A 19,636-nucleotide genomic window follows, 5' to 3' on the forward strand; every position below is an offset into this window, starting at 1 on the left:
TGAAGTAGTTGAATCAGAGACTAGGGTCCTGAATTTAAATAAAGTAAACTATGATGGTCTGAGGCACGAGTTGGCTAGGATGGATTGGGGAATGTTACTTAAACAGTTGACGGTGGATAGGCAATGGCAAACATTTAAAGATCGCATGGATGAACTACAGAATTTGTTCATCCCATTTGGCATAAAAATAAAACAAAAAAGGTGATTCAACCGTGGCTAACAAGGGAAATTAGGGATAGCATAAGATCCAAGGAGAGGACATATTATTTGGCCAGAAAAAGCAGCAAACCTGAGGATTGGGAGCAGTTTAGGATTCAGCAAAGGCGGACAAAGGGATTAATTAAGAGGGGGAAAATAGAGTATGAGAGTAAAAACTGACTGTAAAAGCTTCTATAGATATGTGAAGAGAAAATGATTGGTAAAGTCAAGCGTAGGTCCCTTGCAGTCAGAATCAGTGGAATTTATAATGGGGAACAAAGAAATGGCTGACCAATTAAATACACACTTTAGTTCTGTCTTCACAAAGGAGGACACAAATAGCCTCCCTAGATGTCGGGGAACACAGGGTCTAATGAGAGGGAGGAATTGAATGAAATCAATATTTGTAGGGAAGTGGTGTTAGGGATTGAAGGCCGATAAATCCCCAGGGCCTGATAATCTACATCCTAGGGTACTTAAGGAAATGGCCCTAGAAATAGTAGATGCATTGCTGGTCATCTTCCAAAATTCTATAGACTCTGGAACAGTTCCCATGGATTGGAGGGTTGCAAATGTAACCCCACTAATGAAAAAAGGTGGTGGAGAGAAAACGGGGAATTATAGACCGGTAAGCCTGACATTGGTAGTGGAGAAAATGCTAGAGTCCATTATAAAAGATGTAATAGTAGAGCACTTAGAAAACAGTGACAGGATCAGACAAAGTCAACATGGATTTACAAAAGGTAAATCATGCTTGACTAATCTATTGCAATTTTTTGAGGATGTAACTGGTAGAATAGATAAGGGAGAACCAGTGGATGTGGTGTATTTGGACTTTCAGAAGGCTTTCGATAAGGTCCCGCATAAGAGATTAGCTTGCAAAGTTAAAGCACATGGGATTGGGGGTAAGGTATTGGCTTGGATAGAGAACTGGTTGGCAGATAGAAAGCAAAGAGTTGGAATAAATGGGTCTTTTTCTGAATGGCAGGCAGTAACTAGTGGGGTACCGCAGTGATCGGTGCTAGGACCCCAGCTATTCACAATATATATTAATGATCTAGACGAGGAACTAGATGTAATATCTCCAAGTTTGCAGATGACACAAAGCTGGGTGGGCATGTGTGCTGTGAGGAGGATGCAGAGAAACTCCAGTATGATTGGGACAGGTTGGGTGATTGGGCAGATGCATGGCAGATGCAGTATAATGTGGATAAATGTGAGGTTATCCACTTCGGTGGCAAAAACAGGAAGGCAGATTATTATCTGAACGGCAATAGATTGGGAAAAGGGGAAGTGCAACGAGACCTGGGTGTCCTTGTGCACCAGTAGCTGAAGGTAAGCATGCAGGTGCAGCAGGCGGTTCAGAAGGCAAATGGTATGTTGGCCTTCACAGCGAGAGGATTCGAGTACAGGAGCAAGGATGTCTTGCTGCAGTTCTACAGGGCCTTGGTGAGACCACGCCTTGAGTATTGTGTGCAGTTTTGGTCGCCTTATCTGAGGAAGGATGTTCTTGTCATGGAGGGAGTGCAGCGAAGATTCATCAGACTGATACCTGGGATGGCAGGAATGACGTATGAGGAGAGATTGTGTCGATTAGGCTTATATTCGCTAGAGTTTAGAAGAATGAGAGGGGACCTCATTGAAACTTATAAAATTCTAACAGGACCAGACAGACTAGATGCAGGAAGGATGTTCCCAATGGCGGGGGAGACCAGAACCAGGGGTCACAGTCTAAGGATAAGGGGTAAGCTATTTAAGACTGAGATGAGGAGGAATTTCTTCAGCCAGAGAGTGGTGAACCTGTGGAATTCTCTACCATAGAAGGCAGTTGAGGCCAATTCATTAAATATATTCAAGAAGGAATTAGATATATTTCTTAAGGCTAAAGGGATCAAGGGATATGGGGAGAAAGCAGGGAGAGTGTACTGAATTTGGATGATCAGCTATGATCTCATTGAATGGCAGAACATGCTCGAGGGGCCGAATGGCCTACACCTGCTCCTATCTTCTATGTTTCTATCCTTACATTGTCAATACCTCAAATATACCCATCTTTACACTGTCAATACCTCAAATATACCCATCCTTACATAATCAATACCTCAAATATATCCATCCTTACATTGTCAATACCTCAAATATACTCATACTTACATTGTCAATACCTCAAATATACCCATCCTTACATAATCAATACCTCAAATATACTCATCCTTACACTGTCAATACCTCAAATATACCCATCCTTACACTGTCAATACCTCAAATATACCCATCCTTACATAATCAATACCTCAAATATACCCATCCTTACATGGTCAATACCTCAAATATACTCATACCTACATTGTCAATACCTCAAATATACCCATCCTTACATTGTCAATACCTGAAACATACCCATCCTTACACTGTCAATATCTCAAATATACCCATCCTTACACTGTCAATATCTCAAATATACCCATCCTTACACTGTCAATACCTCAAATATACCCATCCTTACACTGTCAATATCTCAAATATACCCATACTTACATCGTCAATATCTCAAATATACCCATCCTTACATTGTCAATACCTGAAACATACCCATCCTTACACTGTCAATATCTCAAATATACTCATCCTTACACTGTCAATATCTCAAATATACCCATACTTACATCGTCAATATCTCAAATATACCCATCCTTACATTGTCAATACCTGAAACATACCCATCCTTACACTGTCAATATCTCAAATATACCCATCCTTACACTGTCAATATCTCAAATAGACCCATACTTACATTGTCAATATCTCAAATATACCCATCCTTACATTGTCAATACCTGAAACATACCCATCCTTACACTGTCAATATCTCAAATATACCCATCCTTACACTGTCAATATCTCAAATATACCCATCCTTACACTGTCAATATCTCAAATATACCCATTCTTACATTGTCAGTACCTCAATTATACCCATCCTTACACTGTGAATACCTCAAATATATAACAACACTTTGCATTTATATAACGCTTTTATCATAGAAAAATGTAATTAACGCCATTTCTCCACTGTTTCCTTGGAGCTTCTGCCTGTTACAGCAGATGATCGGGCGCACCCCTGCGGAGTTAATGGTGAATGTCTCAACGTAACTCTGTGTGTATGTGTCCATCTCATCTAGGTGTCATTGGGGATGGGAAAATCAGTGTGTTCCAACCTTTGTACCCATTACTGTTCTGTGTCCTCCCTTTTCCTCAGATGGACCACATTCCCAACATCTTTCGCCTGGCCACAGCCATTTACTCTCATCTGGAAAAGGTGAAGATGAACAAGAAGCAGTGCCAGCGCCTGGGATCTCGGATCGAGATGCTGATGGTATCGGTGAAAATGATGCAGGATGTGAAGTTCCCGGATATAAACAAGGTCCTGAAAGAGCTGGAAATGACATTACAAAACGCGGAGAGACTGGTGAAGAGCTTCACCAGCTCGGGGAGCTTCAAGCAGGTCGTGAGAGCTTGGGGCATCAGTGAAGCATTCAAACACATCAACGACCGCCTGAGTGACGCTGCGGTGCAGCTGGTGCTGGTCCTACAGGCCAGCATGTCTCAAACACAGAGAATGTTTAAAGAGGAGATCCGGAAAAGTGAGGACAGGGAAGATCAAGAGCAGGATAAGAAGTCTCTGAAGGAAGTCTTCAAAGCAGTGAAGGAAGGTAATGGCTAACATGAGGATCAATAATGAGACCAGGTCACTGACTCCAAATTATAGCCCCTACAGACTAGATTTATCCCCAAGTAATAGTCCCACACAATATCTTTCATGGAACAAGAAGCCGAGGAAGCGCCGGATAGACAAGGTCAAGAGTGACTTGTCAGAGAAAGGGGTGCAGATGACTGAAGCGGCCGGGCTGGAGTGAATTCATTCGGCCCTGTTGTTACTGTTGAGCTGACGGATTTGAGTTTAGTCGTAGTACTAATAGTCCCACAGATTAAACCCCACCTGAGATTATGCTTTCCCTCAGGCCATTGCCTTGCAAATTGGTCTCCTTCCCAGGTTCTGCCCCACCCCTCTGTTTTTCCCTACCCGCTCTGGTTAAAATTCCTCCACTGTTTGCCGTTCACGTCCCCCAGATTATACCCAGCTACTTGATGTGGACAGGGTAGAGGACAGTGTATAACAATATAATTCTATTGCCTACAATAGAGAGCAAAAGGGGAGCCCTGCAAGAACTGCCCGTCCCGCCCACCATTTACACAGCCCCTCTGTTTCCTGTCTGCTACTCTGGTGTGACGTGCCTCAATAACTTCAAGACTCGAAGTTAGCAGAATAAAACAAGGCTTTTATTAGCAAAGAAAAGATGCTGGTGGCTGCACCTAGCTTCACCTGGCGTGCTGCTGTTCTACTGCAGGACAAGCCTGGACTTGTCTTAAGTAGGGCCAGGTATGGGCGGAGCCGACACACAAAGGGGGCGGTGCCCTATACACAATACAAGGTACAAACACCGGAGCAGGCAATACAATATATACAGTTAACTACAGAGTCTGATGAATGACATATTTCATCACATTCACCCCTTCTACAGATTTAGTCTGTCCGGGGGTGTGATAGTCCTCTGTGACCGACGTAACGGTTGCGGTGCCGCGGGTGCCGGCTGGGTGTCCTGGGTGGTCTCCTGGGTCTCTGCCGGGGGCGCCACCGGGGTTGTTGACGGAGTAGGTGGTGGGGGAGTAGGTGGTGGGTGTACCGTTGGCTGGTGTTCTTCCGGGGGTGATGAAGAATTAGTGGGTGGAGTGGGTGGGTAATAGTTGTTGTGGTTGTTGTTGTTGTTGTTGTAGTCATTGTCGTTGTTGCTGTTGTTACCGGCTGGGGCGAGGTCTTTTATGGACACAGTGTCCTCCCGTCCGTCGGCGTGCCGGACATACGCATATTGTGGGTTGGCGTGGAGCAGGTGCACTGGCTCCACGAGGGGGTCCGTCTTGTGGCCCCTCACATGCTTCCGCAGAAGTATCGGACCTGGGGTGGAGAGCCATGACGGTATGGATACGCCTGAGGTGGATTTCCGGGGAAACACAAACATTAGCTCATGTGGCGTGGCATTAGTGGCGGTACACAATAGTGACCGTATTGAGTGGAGCACATCTGGGAGGACTTCCTGCCAGCGGGAGATAGGGAGGCCCTTGGTCCTTAGAGTTAGGGTGACTGCCCTCCATACTGTCCCGTTCTCTCGCTCCACCTGACCGTTACCCCGGGGGTTGTAGCTGGTGGTACGGCTCGTGGCAATCCCCTTGGACAGCATGTACTGGCGTAGCTCTTCACTCATGAAGGCCGCCCCCCTATCCGTGTGGATATAGCTTGGCATACCGAACAGGCAGAACAGGCTGTTGAGGCATTTAATGACCGTGGCGCTGGTCATGTCTGGGCAGGGGAAGGCGAATGGGAAACGGGAGTATTCGTCCACAATGTTCAGGAAGTAAACATTGCGGTCGACGGACGGGAGGGGGCCCTTGAAATCTAAGCTAAGCCGCTCAAAGGGCCGTGTAGCTTTGATTAGGTGGGCTCTATCAGGGCGGTAGAACCGAGGCTTGCACTCAGCGCAAGTGCGGCAGTTCCTGGTCAGAGACCGAACTTCCTCAATCGAGTAGGGTAAGTTGCGGGACTTTATGAAGTGGAACAGCTGTGTGACCCCTGGGTGGCAGAGGTCGTTGTGGAGGGTCTGTAGCCGATCCCCGGTGGCGTTGGCACACATCCCTCGTGAGAGGGCGTCGGGGGATTCGTTAAGGGCCCCCGGCCGGTATATGATGTCGTACTCGAAGGTGGAGAGCTCGATCCGCCACCTAAGAATCTTATCATTTTTAATCTTCCCCCTCTGTTTATTATTGAACATAAACGCTACCGACCGCTGGTCGGTAAGTAGGGTGAAGCGTTTGCCGGCTAGGTAGTGCCGCCAGTGGCGCACTGCCTCCACGATGGCTTGGGCCTCCTTTTCCACGGAGGAGTGTCTGATCTCGGGCCCCTGGAGGGTCCTCGAGAAGAAAGCTACGGGCCGCCCTGCCTGGTTGAGAGTGGCCGCCAAGGCAAAGTCAGACGCATCACTTTCCACTTGAAAGGGAGTGTTCTCGTCCACTGCCTGTAGCGTGGCCCGCTCAATATCCTGCTTAATGCTTTTGAAGGCAGCATGGGCCTCAGCAGAGAGCGGGAAAGAAGATGCTTTCAAGAGGGGACGGGCTTTATCGGAGTAGTTAGGGACCCATTGGGCATAATACGAGAATAACCCCAGGCACCTTTTCAGGGCTTTGGGAGTGTTGGGCAGGGGCAGCTCCCGTAGGGGGCGCAATCGGTCGGGGTCTGGTCCGATTTCCCCATTCTCCACCACGCTGCCTAGTATGCAAAGGCGCGTGGTGTTGAAAACGCACTTGTCCTCGTTGTAGGTGAGGTTGAGTTTTTGTGCGGTTTTCAGAAACCTCACGAGGTTTGAGTCGTGGTCCTGTTGGTTGTGGCCGTAGATGGTGACGTTGTCGAGATAGGGGAAGGTTGCCTGCAAGTGGTGGTCATCGACCATGCGGTCCATCTCCCTCTGAAAGACCGAGACCCCATTCGTCACCCCAAAGGGGACTCTGAGGAACTGGTAGAGGCGTCCGTTTGCCTCGAAGGCGGTGTACGAACGGTCCTCTGGTCTGATAGGGAGCTGGTGGTACGCTGACTTGAGGTCGATGGTGGAGAACACCCGGTATTGGGCGATTTGGTTCACCATCTCGGATATGCGGGGTAGCGGGTAGGCGTCTAGTTGGGTATAGATGCTGACTGTTTGACTATAGTCAATCACCATCCGCTTCTTCTCACTACCCCTCACCACCACCACTTGGGCGCGCCACGGGCTGTTGCTGCGTTCAATAATGCGCTCCTTCAGGAGCCTGTCTACCTCGGTCGCGATAAACCGCCTGTCCTCCCAGCTGTACCTCCTGCTTTTGGTCGCTATTGGCCGGCAGTTAGGGGTAAGGTTCGCGAATAGCGAAGGCGGCTTTACCTTCAGGGTAGCCAGACCGCACACTGTGAGGGGCGGCTGGGTCCCACCGAAATTGAGCGTGATGCTTTGGTGGTGGCACTGAAAATCCAGGCCCAAGATCACGCTCACACATAAGTCTTTCATAATTAACAGTTTAAAATTATTATATACAGTGTCTTTAACGGACAATCGTACCGCGCAGTAACCCGCAATAGTCGATATCTGGGTTTTGTCGGCCATAGAGATCCTGCCCTGAGTAGGGACTATAGTTAGAGAGAGTCGTTGTACCAGATCAGGGTGAATGAAGCTCTCTGTGCTCCCGCTGTCAATTAAACATTTAACCTTGCACCCGTTTACCTCAATGTCCACCATCGATTTGGATAGTGGGTGCGGTCTGGACTGGTCCACTGTGATCGACGCCACTGTAGGGCCCTGATCGGGACAAGATGGTGGGCCACACGAGGCCGGGTAAGATGGCGTCCACGCTGTCTGCTCGCGAGATGGCGGACCCCACGAGGTCGGACAAGATGGCGTCCAAGATGGCCGCTCCCACGGCGCGCACGCGGCGGTGGCGGTTTTGCCTGCGGGGTTCCCTCTGCACACCTTCCCAAAGTGCCCCTTCTTACCGCACTTAAAGCAGGTGGTGCCTTTCGCCGGGCACAGGTTCCTGGTGTGCTTCGGCTGCCCGCAGAAGTAGCATTTGGGGCCCCGATGCGTCGCGGCGGTCGTAGGGCTTCTGGGGGGAGAGCAGGGCCCCGACGGTGTTGGGCTACCGGGCTGGGAAACAGAGGCGGCATGGGCCGCGCGGCCTGCCGAGTAGGAGTCAGAGTTCTTCTGAGCCACATCCAACGATCGCGCTGTGTCCACAGCCTGTGTCAGATCTAGGCCCGTTTTCTCTAGCAGTCTCTGCTGGATATAATTAGAGCTGAGGCCTGCGATAAAGGCATCCCGAATCAGCTCGTCTGTGTATACCGTGGCTTTCATGTCTTTGCATTTGCAGTCTTTGCCAAGCTCTTTTAGGGTGACTAGAAAGTCCTCTAGCGACTCTCCGGGTCGCTGTGTGCAGGTAGCAAGCAGGTGCCTGGCGTACACTTCGTTGGTAGGCCGCTGATAGTGGGCCTTTAGTATGTTGCAGGCATCCAGGTAGCTGGCGGCGTCTTGTATGAGTGGAAAAACCTGGTGGCTTACCCGATTCTGTAGGATCCCGAGTTTCACATCTCCGGTGGCTGTAGAGGCTGTGACGGCTTCGGAGTTGGCCATAAAGAATTCCAAGCACTGGAACCAGTGTCCAAACCGTGCCGATGCATCCGAAGCATGCGGGTCCAAATCCAAGCGTTCCGGTTTCAAAAGTTGATCCATCGTTAAAAGTTTGCTAATAAAATTGACGTGCCTCAATAACTTCAAGACTCGAAGTTAGCAGAATAAAACAAGGCTTTTATTAGCAAAGAAAAGATGCCGGTGGCTGCACCTAGCTTCACCTGGCGTGCTGCTGCTCTACTGCAGGACAAGCCTGGACTTGTCTTAAGTAGGGCCAGGTATGGGCGGAGCCGACACACAAAGGGGGCGGTGCCCTATACACAATACAAGGTACAAACACCGGAGCAGGCAATACAATATATACAGTTAACTACAGAGTCTGATGAATGACATATTTCATCACATGGTGATTGAAGATACTATAACCATTACTCTGAAAGAAATTCTAACTTTTCTGTAAACCGTATCCGCACAGATCTGCCTGATGAAAGTGACAGCTCAGCAATTCCACAAATTAAGGAAAGCCTAGAGGAGATGAATGCAGGCATTCAGGAGATCAAGACCATGATGATAGCCAGTGAGTGACGTTAAGCCTGTAAGCACAGGCCGTGGGTCCCGTTTTTGACAGGGGAGGAGTGGATAGGATGGAAGGTTTGCAGAGGTTACCCCATGACAGCATAAGATGGACTCGATGGACCAGCTGGCCTTTTCATGTTCTTTGTTTCTATATGTTCTTAAAGTGACAGGCCTAGAAATTCGTGAACGCCTCAAAAGCTGCCAGTGCCACATCCGCCGAAAATGGTGGCGCTGGCAGGACCGAAAAATTGGCGCTGGGGATGATCAACATTAGCCCAGCGCTAAACCCACTGTGCAACGCCATCCTGGTGGCATTCGTCCCGTCAGGAGGCCCCGTTGAAGCGTGGCTGTAGCGTCATTGCAGCAAGAACAGCCTGCTCTGAAAACGAGGCTGTCATTTCAGAAAGCAGTGTCGGTCTCTGAAAGGGAAACTGCCTTTCAAAATGAAAAAAATAAAAATGTAAAAATATGGTTTTTAGCCCTTACAGCTCAACTGCCTTAACTTTTAAAAGAATTCCCAAATGGGAGTCGTCAGCTCTTAAAGCTGAATTCCGTTCCGCACCTAAAAAAATGGTAAAACTGCTTCTGCACTAACACAAATGGCTCACCAAGCCAGGGAAGGGGCACCCAGGGTCTCGCATGCAGCTGCTTTGTGTTGGGGGTCAACACTGCAAGAGAGATCCTCTACCCACAGGGGCCAGGAGGCCCTCCAGAAAGAAGGATGTGGGAGTACATCACCAAGGCCGTCACTGACAGTAGTGTCGCCCCCACCACCTGACTCCAGTACCAAAAGAAGTTTCATGACCTCAGACCACTAGTCAAGGTCAGTGAATACATCTTCAAAAGCCGTCTCCAAACAACTGCACCACTCACCTCACACACTGCTCAATGCACGACTCCCTGCCCCCACCCAATCACTCACCTACCAATGATCTGTACCAAACACGAGGCACACCTCCCATTCCTAGCTTCACCTCACCTTCTTGGAGGAGATGGTGCTGGCCTTTCTTGGCAGGGGTATGGCTGAGCTCTTGGCCAGCGGCAGGGCTGAAAGGATACAAGATGCTGGTATCCTCATACGCTATCCTCCTCCTCGCATGCACCTCTTGCTTCACCGCCACCACCACCACCACATGCCTATGCTTCCACACACACACAGATAATTAGTTGCCTCCCCTGTTTCTTCCCACTCCTCACTCTGCTACAATCACTACAAATATTATGTAAATGCACTGCCCGGCATGGAGCTGAACCATCCCGAGCAGGAAGTGTTCGCTTCAATCCCCAGCCTGTGCTCAGTTAGCTGAACTCAGTGAGAGGGGCAGTAAGGGTGTTACAATTGGCAGCAATGGGAGGGGAGCACTCGGCTAGACATAATACGCATGATAATCACTATGAGATCGGTGAAGTTTACGGAGAGGCAGGGAGAGAGGTGGAAGAAAAATTTATTTTGAAGATTTAAATATGCTCTGTGCAAGCTGCCCTCTATCCCCAGCGACAAGACGTCAACTGGAGGAACCCTCCACCTTAAGGAAACTTCTCAATACACCCTATCTTAAACATGGCAGACTGCTTCATATCACAGCCCTCCACACAGTTTCCCTCCCTCAGATAGGTAGTTGCAGATTGTGATTCTGTTGGGATGACTGGTCCAAACTTTACATTCTTACTTAGCTGCCTATCTTGGTGTAGTCTACCTATTGATCCTTCTCAATTTATTAATACTTCCATCAGTGCAGGAAAGAATGGGGATTCACTGCCTAAATAGGTAACTACCTTTTAGGGCTTATGATGTATATGTAGCTCTGACCCGTTCGTCCTTCTCCTCCACCAACCTGCAACCACTGCTTACTTCCAATTCACCACCTCTGCTCATTTGACACTGACCCTCTCCCTGCTCTCACAGGACACAGCCCCAGTTAGCATACAATCCTTGACACAGTTTATCGCCACAAAGCCTACACATGCAGTCGTATATTCATCTGTTTTACGTTGTGAAGGCTAGAATCTTGTAAAGAGGTTTAGGATGTGCGTAGGTGACGACACAACCAGGACAGTGATTTGGTTCTCCAGTAACCTTCTCGTTCTTTCTGCTCTCTCCCTTTTCTTTCTAGATGCAGCTAAAGATAAAGAGGCAGCCTCCCATCCGCCAGTGGATAGGATCCGAGTGATCAACATGAACGAGTTGCAGAAGGACAGTAAACCCTTCTTGAAAACTGACACCTGCACATATTACAAGGGAGTGTTCCTGAAACACCCCGTTGCCATTAAGCGCTTCATCAGTGACTCCGCCAATATAGAGTGAGTATGGATTGTAATGAGCATAGGTCGTACCTGCTGCCAGTGTGTCGCGCATAATTACTAAAGTCAGCCAATGGGCACCAAGTGCTGGCAGTACTGTCAGTCAATCGGCAATCAGTGTGGGTGGTACAGTCAGCCAATGGGTAGCAACTGTGGGCAGTGAAAGTGATCAATTACTAACACGTCTGGGTGGTACAGTCATCCAGTAGGCAGCGAGTGTAGGTACAATCAGCCAATTGGCAGTGAGTTTAGATGGTATATTCAGCCAACGAGCAGTGGATATTGATTCCCTGTAAACCATTGGGTTACATGTTTCACTGCAGAATATTTAATCTGAGGAAATTCTAGGAGGGTGAAGACTCAGCCAAGTGCTGAAGGCATGAGGTAATGGTTGGCGATTCAGGCCCCTAGAAGTGTGAGTTTTCAGAAAGTGATAAACTAAACAATCAAATAGACAGAAAATGCTGGAAATACTCAGCAGGTCAGGCAGCATCTGTGGAGGGAGAAACAGAGTTAACGTTTCAGGTCGATGACCTTTTGTCAGATATTTCCACCTTTGTAACATCGTCCATCTCCGCCCCTGCCTCAGCCCATCCGCTGCTGAAACCCTCATCCATGCCTTTGTTACGTCTCGACTTGACTATTCCAATGCACTCCTGGCTGGCCCCCAACATTCTACCCTACGTAAACTTGAGGTCATCCAAAACTCAGCTGCCCGTGTTCTAACTCGCACCAAGTCCCGTTCACCCATCACCCCTGTGCATGCTGACCTACATTGGCTCCCAGTTAAGCAACGCCTCGATTTCAAAATTCTCATCCTTGTTTTCATATCCCTCCATGGCCTCTCCCCTTAGAGTCATAGGCCTAGAAATTCAGTTGCTTGCGCCAGCCGGTAGCGCCTTAGGAGGAGGAGATGTTGGGCGCTAGGCAGCTAGCGGCCGGGCGCAGCGCGATCTGCGCCTCTCCCAACTTCACTCAAGATTTAGCGGCGGCGCAAAGTCTTTGCGCGCGCTCAGCTGCGCGCGCAGATCCTGACGTCATTTCCTCGTGCAACGCCCTTTGTGCGCCCCAAACCGGAAATTCAGTGGCGACGCCCTATTGTGCGCCTGGCGCCCCTAGCGACTGGTAGAGGGGAACGGTTCTCAGTCGATGCGGGGCGCGGGGGGTGCAAATTAAAGGGCACACCTCCTGCAGTAGAAAAGGCTGCCATTTCGCAGCACTCCTTTTTGAGAGACGGACCTTTGCAGAGAGACAAAGGTAGAGAGCTTTCTGCTTTGGCTCAACACTCGGACAGGTACTTGTGGCTTCAGGCCACAGCTTTCCACTTGTCTTTGCCTTCAGTGTCACATCATTGTTTGCAAACATATAATGGGGGCTGCAATGGGTGCAAACGCTGGCCTTCTCCATTGCATTCAAAGGGCTCACAGACGCCGTGAGAGTGGCAGTCCTGGCCAGACGGAGAGGGGGCAACAGGCGTCGGGAAAGGAGGCCTTACCCACCCAGGGTATACCGCCAGCAGTTCTCCTATCTGAACATGTCTGACGAGCAGTGTGTTCGGAGGCTGCGATTCCGAAGGGCGGTGGTCACTGAGATCTGCCACCTGCTTGGCGGTGATCTGCAGCCACATCTGAGGAGCAGGACGTCTCTGTCGGTGGCAGTGAAGGTGATGGTGGCTCTCAACTTCTATGCCACCGGCTCCTTCCAATCCGCTACTGGGGACATTTCCAACATCTCCCAGTTCGCCGTGCATTGCTGCATCCGCCAGGTGACCAATGCCCTTTTCAGAAGGAGACGTCAGTTCATCTCCTTCTCCATGGCCCTTGTCAAGCAGCAACAGCGTGCAATGGGCTTTGCAGCATTCGCGGGCTTCCCCATGGTGCAGGGCGCCATTGACTGCACGCATGTGGCTTTGCGGGCACCTCTGGAGAATGCCGAGGATTACCGCAACCGGAAGGGCTACCATTCGCTCAACGTTCAGCTGGTGTGTGACCACAGGCAGCTCATCCTAGCTGTCAGTGCCCGCGTTCCAGGCAGCAGCCACGATGCCTTCATCCTGCGCCAGACTTCTGTGGCAGACATGTTCCAGGCCCAGCCTCACCCACGAGGATGGCTTCTCGGGGACAAAGGCTATCCTTTGTGCACCTGGCTGATGACCCCACTCCGTGCGCCCAGCACCCCTGCTGAAGAGGGATACAATGACAGCCATCAAGCAACCAGGAACATCATTGAGCAAACAATCGGCATCCTGAAGCAACGGTTCCGCTGTCTGGATCGTTCCGGTGGAGCCCTACAATATTCGCCGGAGCGAGTCTCCCATTTCGTGGTCGTGTGCTGCATGCTGCACAACCTGGCTATCCGCAGGACTCAGCCACTGCCACCAGAGATTGGAGGACCACCTGAGGAGGAGGAGGAGGAGGAGGATGAGGAGGACCAGCACAGGAGGGAGGCAGAAAGTGCAAGGCCACCCGTCGGCGGCTTATTGAACGTCGGTTCTAGGCCCCCTCTCAGGGAATGGCTTGTGCCAATGTCACCAGATGAATGTAGCCGCTCCACAAGCCCTCAGCCGAGCAGGGCAACCAGGACTTGCAAAATAAAGCATGGGCAGTGCGATTTAAGAACATTTATTACTTGGAAACCTCTGCCCTTCCCACATTACAAACTAATGGAGAGAAGCCCCCTCCAAAAACACAAAATGAACAGTCTCGGCCTTACAAAACAAAGAAATACACCAGTCTCGGCCTTACCAAAAAAAGAAAGACACCAGTCTCGGCCTTACAAAAACACAACTACACCAGTCTCGGCCTTTCAACAAACACAAAGCATTTGGCCAGACCTTCTACTTTTTGCCCTGCGAGGGCGATGCCTTTCACATCCGTGACTGGCCCCTGCCCGCCCTGCAGCTCCTCCTCAATGGGACCCCAGTGGCTGCAGCAAGGCTGGGGGAAGGCTGCTGAGGGTCAGATGGCGAGACGGCAGATGCCCTTGGGGGTCGGCCTGCAACAGCTCTGGCCCTGGAGGGGCCGGCTGCTGACTGCTCCAACTCTGCTTGGGCGGCAGCAGTCTGTCCAGTGGCTCGTGGCAGCTGCAATGGCGGAGTGGCAGTGTCGGCTGCAGGAATGGTGCCAACCTGACAGATCGCAGGTACTCCCTGGTCGCCTGAGACATTGGCACTCGCATGGGCCAGCACTGCAGCATGCGCAGCAAACAGCTGAAGAACAGACTGCTGGGCTGCTGCTGCGCGGCGAGTGCCCTAGCGATGCCTGGCCGATCCAGCGAGGGTGGCAGCAGTTAGTGCCCGTGTGACCCTGGTCTGTGTCCGCATGACACCAGCCAGTGAATGAACGGCACGACTGAGTACTTGGCTAGAAGCCGCCTGTGCTGCCACGAAGTCCTGCAGACTCCTGGCCTGTGCTGCACTGAATTGTTGCAGACTCCTGGCCTGTGCTGCACTGAATTGTTGCAGACTCCTGGCCTGTGCTGCTCCGAATTCCTGCACACACCTTGACAGAGACTCAATGGAGTCAGGCATCCTTGCCACTGCAGCCATGAGCTCAGTGTGCCTGCGCTCAGCCTGGACGGCCATTTCCTCCAGGAGCCGCACCTCCTCTGCGCTCACCGTAGCAGGACTGGAGGCTGCACTCACCCTCTGGGGAGAAGTCCGCCGAGCTTCCCCACCCCTCCCGCGTTGCTGCAGCCCGCTGGGCCCCGGATCTTCACTCTCCTCCGACCTTTCCCCCCGGCTCCCCTCCAGGGAAGACGTGTCCCCTTCATCGCCATGGGCTGGCGCGGCTGAGGGTGGCACTGATGGGCCGGCTTCCTCTTCCTCCTCCTCGAATTCGGAATCGCTGACAGTGGCAGCTTGAGGGCCCGCCTCCTCACCTGGCGATTCACCATCTGAAAGCAGGGAGGCACAAGAGTTGCTTTAGAGTGAGGACAGGGCGGCAGCGAGGGAGGCATGAGTGCTGCCATGCACTGCATTGGTCGGACAGTGGCAAAGGATGCTGATCTGAGGCGCAAGTGGAAAGAGAGAGGTCAAAAAGGTGATGCCCTTACCATTGGTGCCCAGAACAGGGTCGGCATCTCCACTGGCGACGGGGCCAATCAGCCGTCCTGCCATAATGCGCTCCACACGCTGGTCGAGGTCGGAGAGCTCTTTGACGTCAGGACGGCCTCCCCCGGTCTCACGTTGCTTCCTACGGTTGTGCGCCACCTTGGCCTGCAAGAGTAAGGACGGCCTCTAAGTACAGTGTGAAGCCCTGATCTTGGCTGCACTGCCTCCCATGGTGGACTGGCCCTGACAGTGTGAAGCCCTGATCTTGGCTGCACTGCCTCCCATGGTGGACTGGCCCTGACAGTGTGAAGCCCTGATCTTGGCTGCACTGCCTCCCATGGTGGACTGGCCCTGACAGTGTGAAGCCCTGATCTTGGCTGCACTGCCTCCCATGGTGGAATAGCTTGTACAGTGTGTAAAGTGCTGAATGTGCAAGTGATTTTCATGACAGTCCCATAGCTGCTGGATGAGGGCTGGCCATTAGGGCTTTCAGGTCCCTTTGCCCATAAACTGAGGTGCACATGCAGGGATGAGGAGGACACTGGAAAGGGTACTCACCCTGACAACCCGAGTGAGGTCGTTGAACTTTTTCCGGCATTGCACAGGAGTCCTGGCAACCACGCTGTTGGAAGTCACCCTGTTTGAGACCTCCCTCCAGGCTTTCCGGTAGGCGCTGGGCAGTGGCCTCCTGCCACCTTCTGAGAACAGAACATGGCGCCTGCGCTCCACTCCGCCAACCAGCACCCTCAGGTCGCCCTCGCTGAAGCGCTGCGCTCTCTCCCTGGCCTTCTCCATAGCCCTGGGCGTTGCACAGATGAAGCAGAAGTGGTCAGGCCTAGCTTGAGGGCTGCAGTGTGCAGGGCGTGGCAGGCAAACAAATCCACCCTCCCCCTTTAAGAGCTGACTGGCGCCAGTGTGTCTGCCGTCAATCAGCAACTCGCCGCACCTGCGCTGCGCCCGCCCTCGGGAGTATTGCCCCGGACCGCCGGCTTAGCGCCTAATGATAGTCGTGCATCGCCTGTTTTAGCGCAGCAGCAACCTCTTGGGGCGATGCGACTGAATATCGGCGAAGGTGGTGCGAACTTGCGCCGGGCGCAAACTTTAGCGGCCGCCCGACTTTAGCGCCCCGAACGTGGCTATACTGAATTTCTAGGCCATAGAGTTATACAGCACAGAAAGAGGCCCTTCGGCCCATCGTGTCCACGCCGGCCATCAAGCCCTGTCTATTCTAATCCCATTTTCCAGCACTTGGTCCGTAGCCTTGTATGCTATGGCGTTTCAAGTGCTCTCATCTAAATGCTTCTTGAATGTTGTGAGGGTTCCTGCCTCTACCACCCTTTCAGGCAGTGAGTTCCAGATTCCAACCACCCTCTGGGTGAAAAAGTTTTTCCTCAGATCCCCTCTAAACCTCCTGCCCCTTACCTTGAAACTATGCCCCCTGGTTATTGACCCCTCTACTAAGGGGAAAAGTTCCTTTCTATCTACCCTATCTATGCCCCTCATAATTTTGTACACCTCAATCAGGTCCCCCCTCAGCCTTCTCTGCTCTAAGGAAGACAACCCCAGCCTGTCCAGTCTCTATTCATAGCTGAAGCGCTCCAGCCCAGGTAACATCCTGGTGAATCTCCTCTGCACCCTCTCCAATGCAATCATATCCTTCCTATAGTGTGGCGACCAGAACTGCACACAGTATTCCAGCTGTGGCCTAACTAGCGTTTTGTACAGCTCCATCATAACCTCCCTGCTCTTATATTCTATGCCTCGGCTAATGAAGGCAAGTATCCCATATGCCTTTTCAACCACCTTATCTACCTGTCCTGCTGCCTTCAGGGATCTATGTATATGCACACCAAGGTCCCTCTGATCCTCTGTCTTTCCTAGGGTCCTACCATTCATTGTGTATTCCCTTGCCTTGTTAGTCCTCCCAAAATGCATCACCTCACACTTTTCAGGGTTAAATTCCATTTGCTACTGTTCTGCCCATCTGACCAACCTGTCTATATCGTCCTATAGCCTGAGGCTTCCCTCCTCGCTATTTACCACTCCACCAATTTTTGTGTCATCTGCGAAATTACTGATCATACCTCCTACATTCATATCTAAATTATTAATATACACTACAAACAGCAAAGGATCCAGCACCGATCCCTGCGGTACACCACTGGACACAGGCTTCCAGTCACAAAAACAGCCTTCGACCATCACCCTCTGCACCCTGCCACTAAGCCAATTTTGGATCCAATGTGCCAAATTGCCCTGGATCCCATGGGCTCTTACCTTCCTGACCAGTCTCCCATGTGGGACTTTGTCAAAAGCCTTACTGAAGTCCATGTAGACTACATCAACTGCACTACCCTCATCCACATACCTAGTCACCCCCTCGAAAAATTCGATCAAATTGGTTGGACATGATCTCCCCCTGACAAAGCCATGTCGACTATCCTTGGTTAATCCTTGCCTCTCCAAGTGGAGACTAATTCTGTCCCTCAGAATTTTTTCCAATAATTTACCTACCACTGGCCTGTAATTCCCTGGTTTATCTCTACTACCCTTCTTGAATAATGGTACTATGTTAGCTGTTCTCCAGTTCTCTGGCACCTCCCCAGTGGCCAGAGAGGTTCGGAAAATTTGTATCAGAGCCCCTGCAATCTCCTCCCTTGCCTCACACAGCAGCCTGGGATACATCTCGTCAGGGCCTGGGGATTTATCCACTTTTAAGCCCGCTAAAACCGCTAGTACCTCCTCCCTTTCAATACTAATTTGTTCAAGTATATCACAATCCCCCTGCCTGATTTCTATGCCTACATCATCCTTCTCCATAGTGAACACAGATGCAAAATATTCATTTAAAACCTCACCTACATCTTCCGGCTCTACACACAGATTGCCACTTTGATCCCTAATGGGCCCTACTCTTGCCCTTAATATACTTATAATACACCTTGGGATTTTCCTTTATTTTGCCCGCCTAATTTCTTGTTTAAGTACCCCCTGCACTTTCTATACTCCTCCAGGGCTTCCACTGTTCTTAGTCCTTTGTATCTGCCAAAAGCCTCCCTTTTTTTCCTAATCCATTCTTGTATATCCCTTGACATCCAGGGTTCCCTGGGTTTGTTGGTCCCACCCTTGACCTTTACGGGAACATGTTGGCGTTGAACTCTCTCTATTTTCTTTCTGAAAGACTCCCACTGCTCTGATGTGGATTTTCCTACAAGTAGCTGATCCCAGTCCACTTTGGCCAGATCCTGCCTTATCATATTAAAATCGGCCTTCCCCCAATTTAGAACCCTTATTTCTGGTCCATCTTTGTCCTTTTCCATGACTACCTGAAATCTCACCGAATTATGGTCACTGTCACCAAAATGCTCTCCTACTGACACTTCTACCACTTGCCCGGCTACATTCCCTAGAATTAGGTCCAGTACCGCCCCCTCTCTTGTAGGACTTTCTACATGCTGGCTCAAAAAGGTCTCCTGGGTGCACTTTAAGAATTCCGCACCCTCTAAGCCTTTCACACTCTGACTATCCCAGTTAATATTGGGGAAGTTGAAATCCCGTACTATTATTACCCTATTATTTCTACACTTCTCTGAGATTTGCCTACATATCTGTTCCTCTATCTCCCCCTGACTGTTTGGGGGCCTATAGTACACTTCCAGCAAAGTGCTTGCCCCCTTTTTGTTTTTAAGTTCTACCCATATGGTCTCATTAGAGGAACCTGCTAAGATAGCATCCCTCCTTACGGCAGTAATTGACTCCTTGATTAATATTGCGACACCCCCTCCTCTTTTACACCCCCCTTTGTCTCACCTGAAGATTCCATACCCCAGAATATTGAGCTGCCAGTCCTGTCCCTCTCTCAACCATGTCTCTGTGATAGCAACAATATCATACTCCCATGTGTTCATCAACAACTTCAATTCATCTGCCTTACTCGCAAGACTCCTTGCATTAAAATAAATGCCATCCAGCCTTGCCATACTCCCTTGTGCTGTTACATATTTGCTCTGCCTTCCAGGCTGACTTGTTTTTTCCTCTATATTTGGCTGTGTATCACCCACTACTATAGCTCCACTCCGTATCCCATCCCCCTGCCAAGTTAGTTTAAACCTCCCCCTTCCTATCTCTATAATCTCCTTCAGCCCCACAAGCCCCCGAGATATCTACGCTCCTCTAATTCTGCCCTCTTGAGCATTCCTGATTATAATCACTCAACCATTGGTGGCATGCCTTCTGTTGCCTAGGCCCT

General features: G+C 50.5%; 1 protein-coding gene across 1 annotated transcript in view; it reads left to right on the top strand.

Annotated features, from left to right (window-relative positions):
* The window catches only part of LOC147116293 (mixed lineage kinase domain-like protein), a 65,298-nt gene that overhangs the window by 21,977 nt on the left and 23,685 nt on the right, over window positions 1-19,636 (top strand). The window contains exons 2-3 of the mRNA XM_085991124.1: window positions 3,458-3,911; window positions 11,150-11,336. Of these exons, the coding sequence (XP_085847250.1) occupies window positions 3,458-3,911; window positions 11,150-11,336 (641 nt within the window). The remainder of the gene's footprint in view (window positions 1-3,457; window positions 3,912-11,149; window positions 11,337-19,636) is intronic.

The sequence above is a fragment of the Somniosus microcephalus genome, chromosome 6 (genome assembly GCF_052327205.1).
Source record: "Somniosus microcephalus isolate GS21.2 chromosome 6, FLI_Smic_1.0, whole genome shotgun sequence".
NCBI classification, from domain to species: Eukaryota; Metazoa; Chordata; class Chondrichthyes; order Squaliformes; family Somniosidae; genus Somniosus; species Somniosus microcephalus.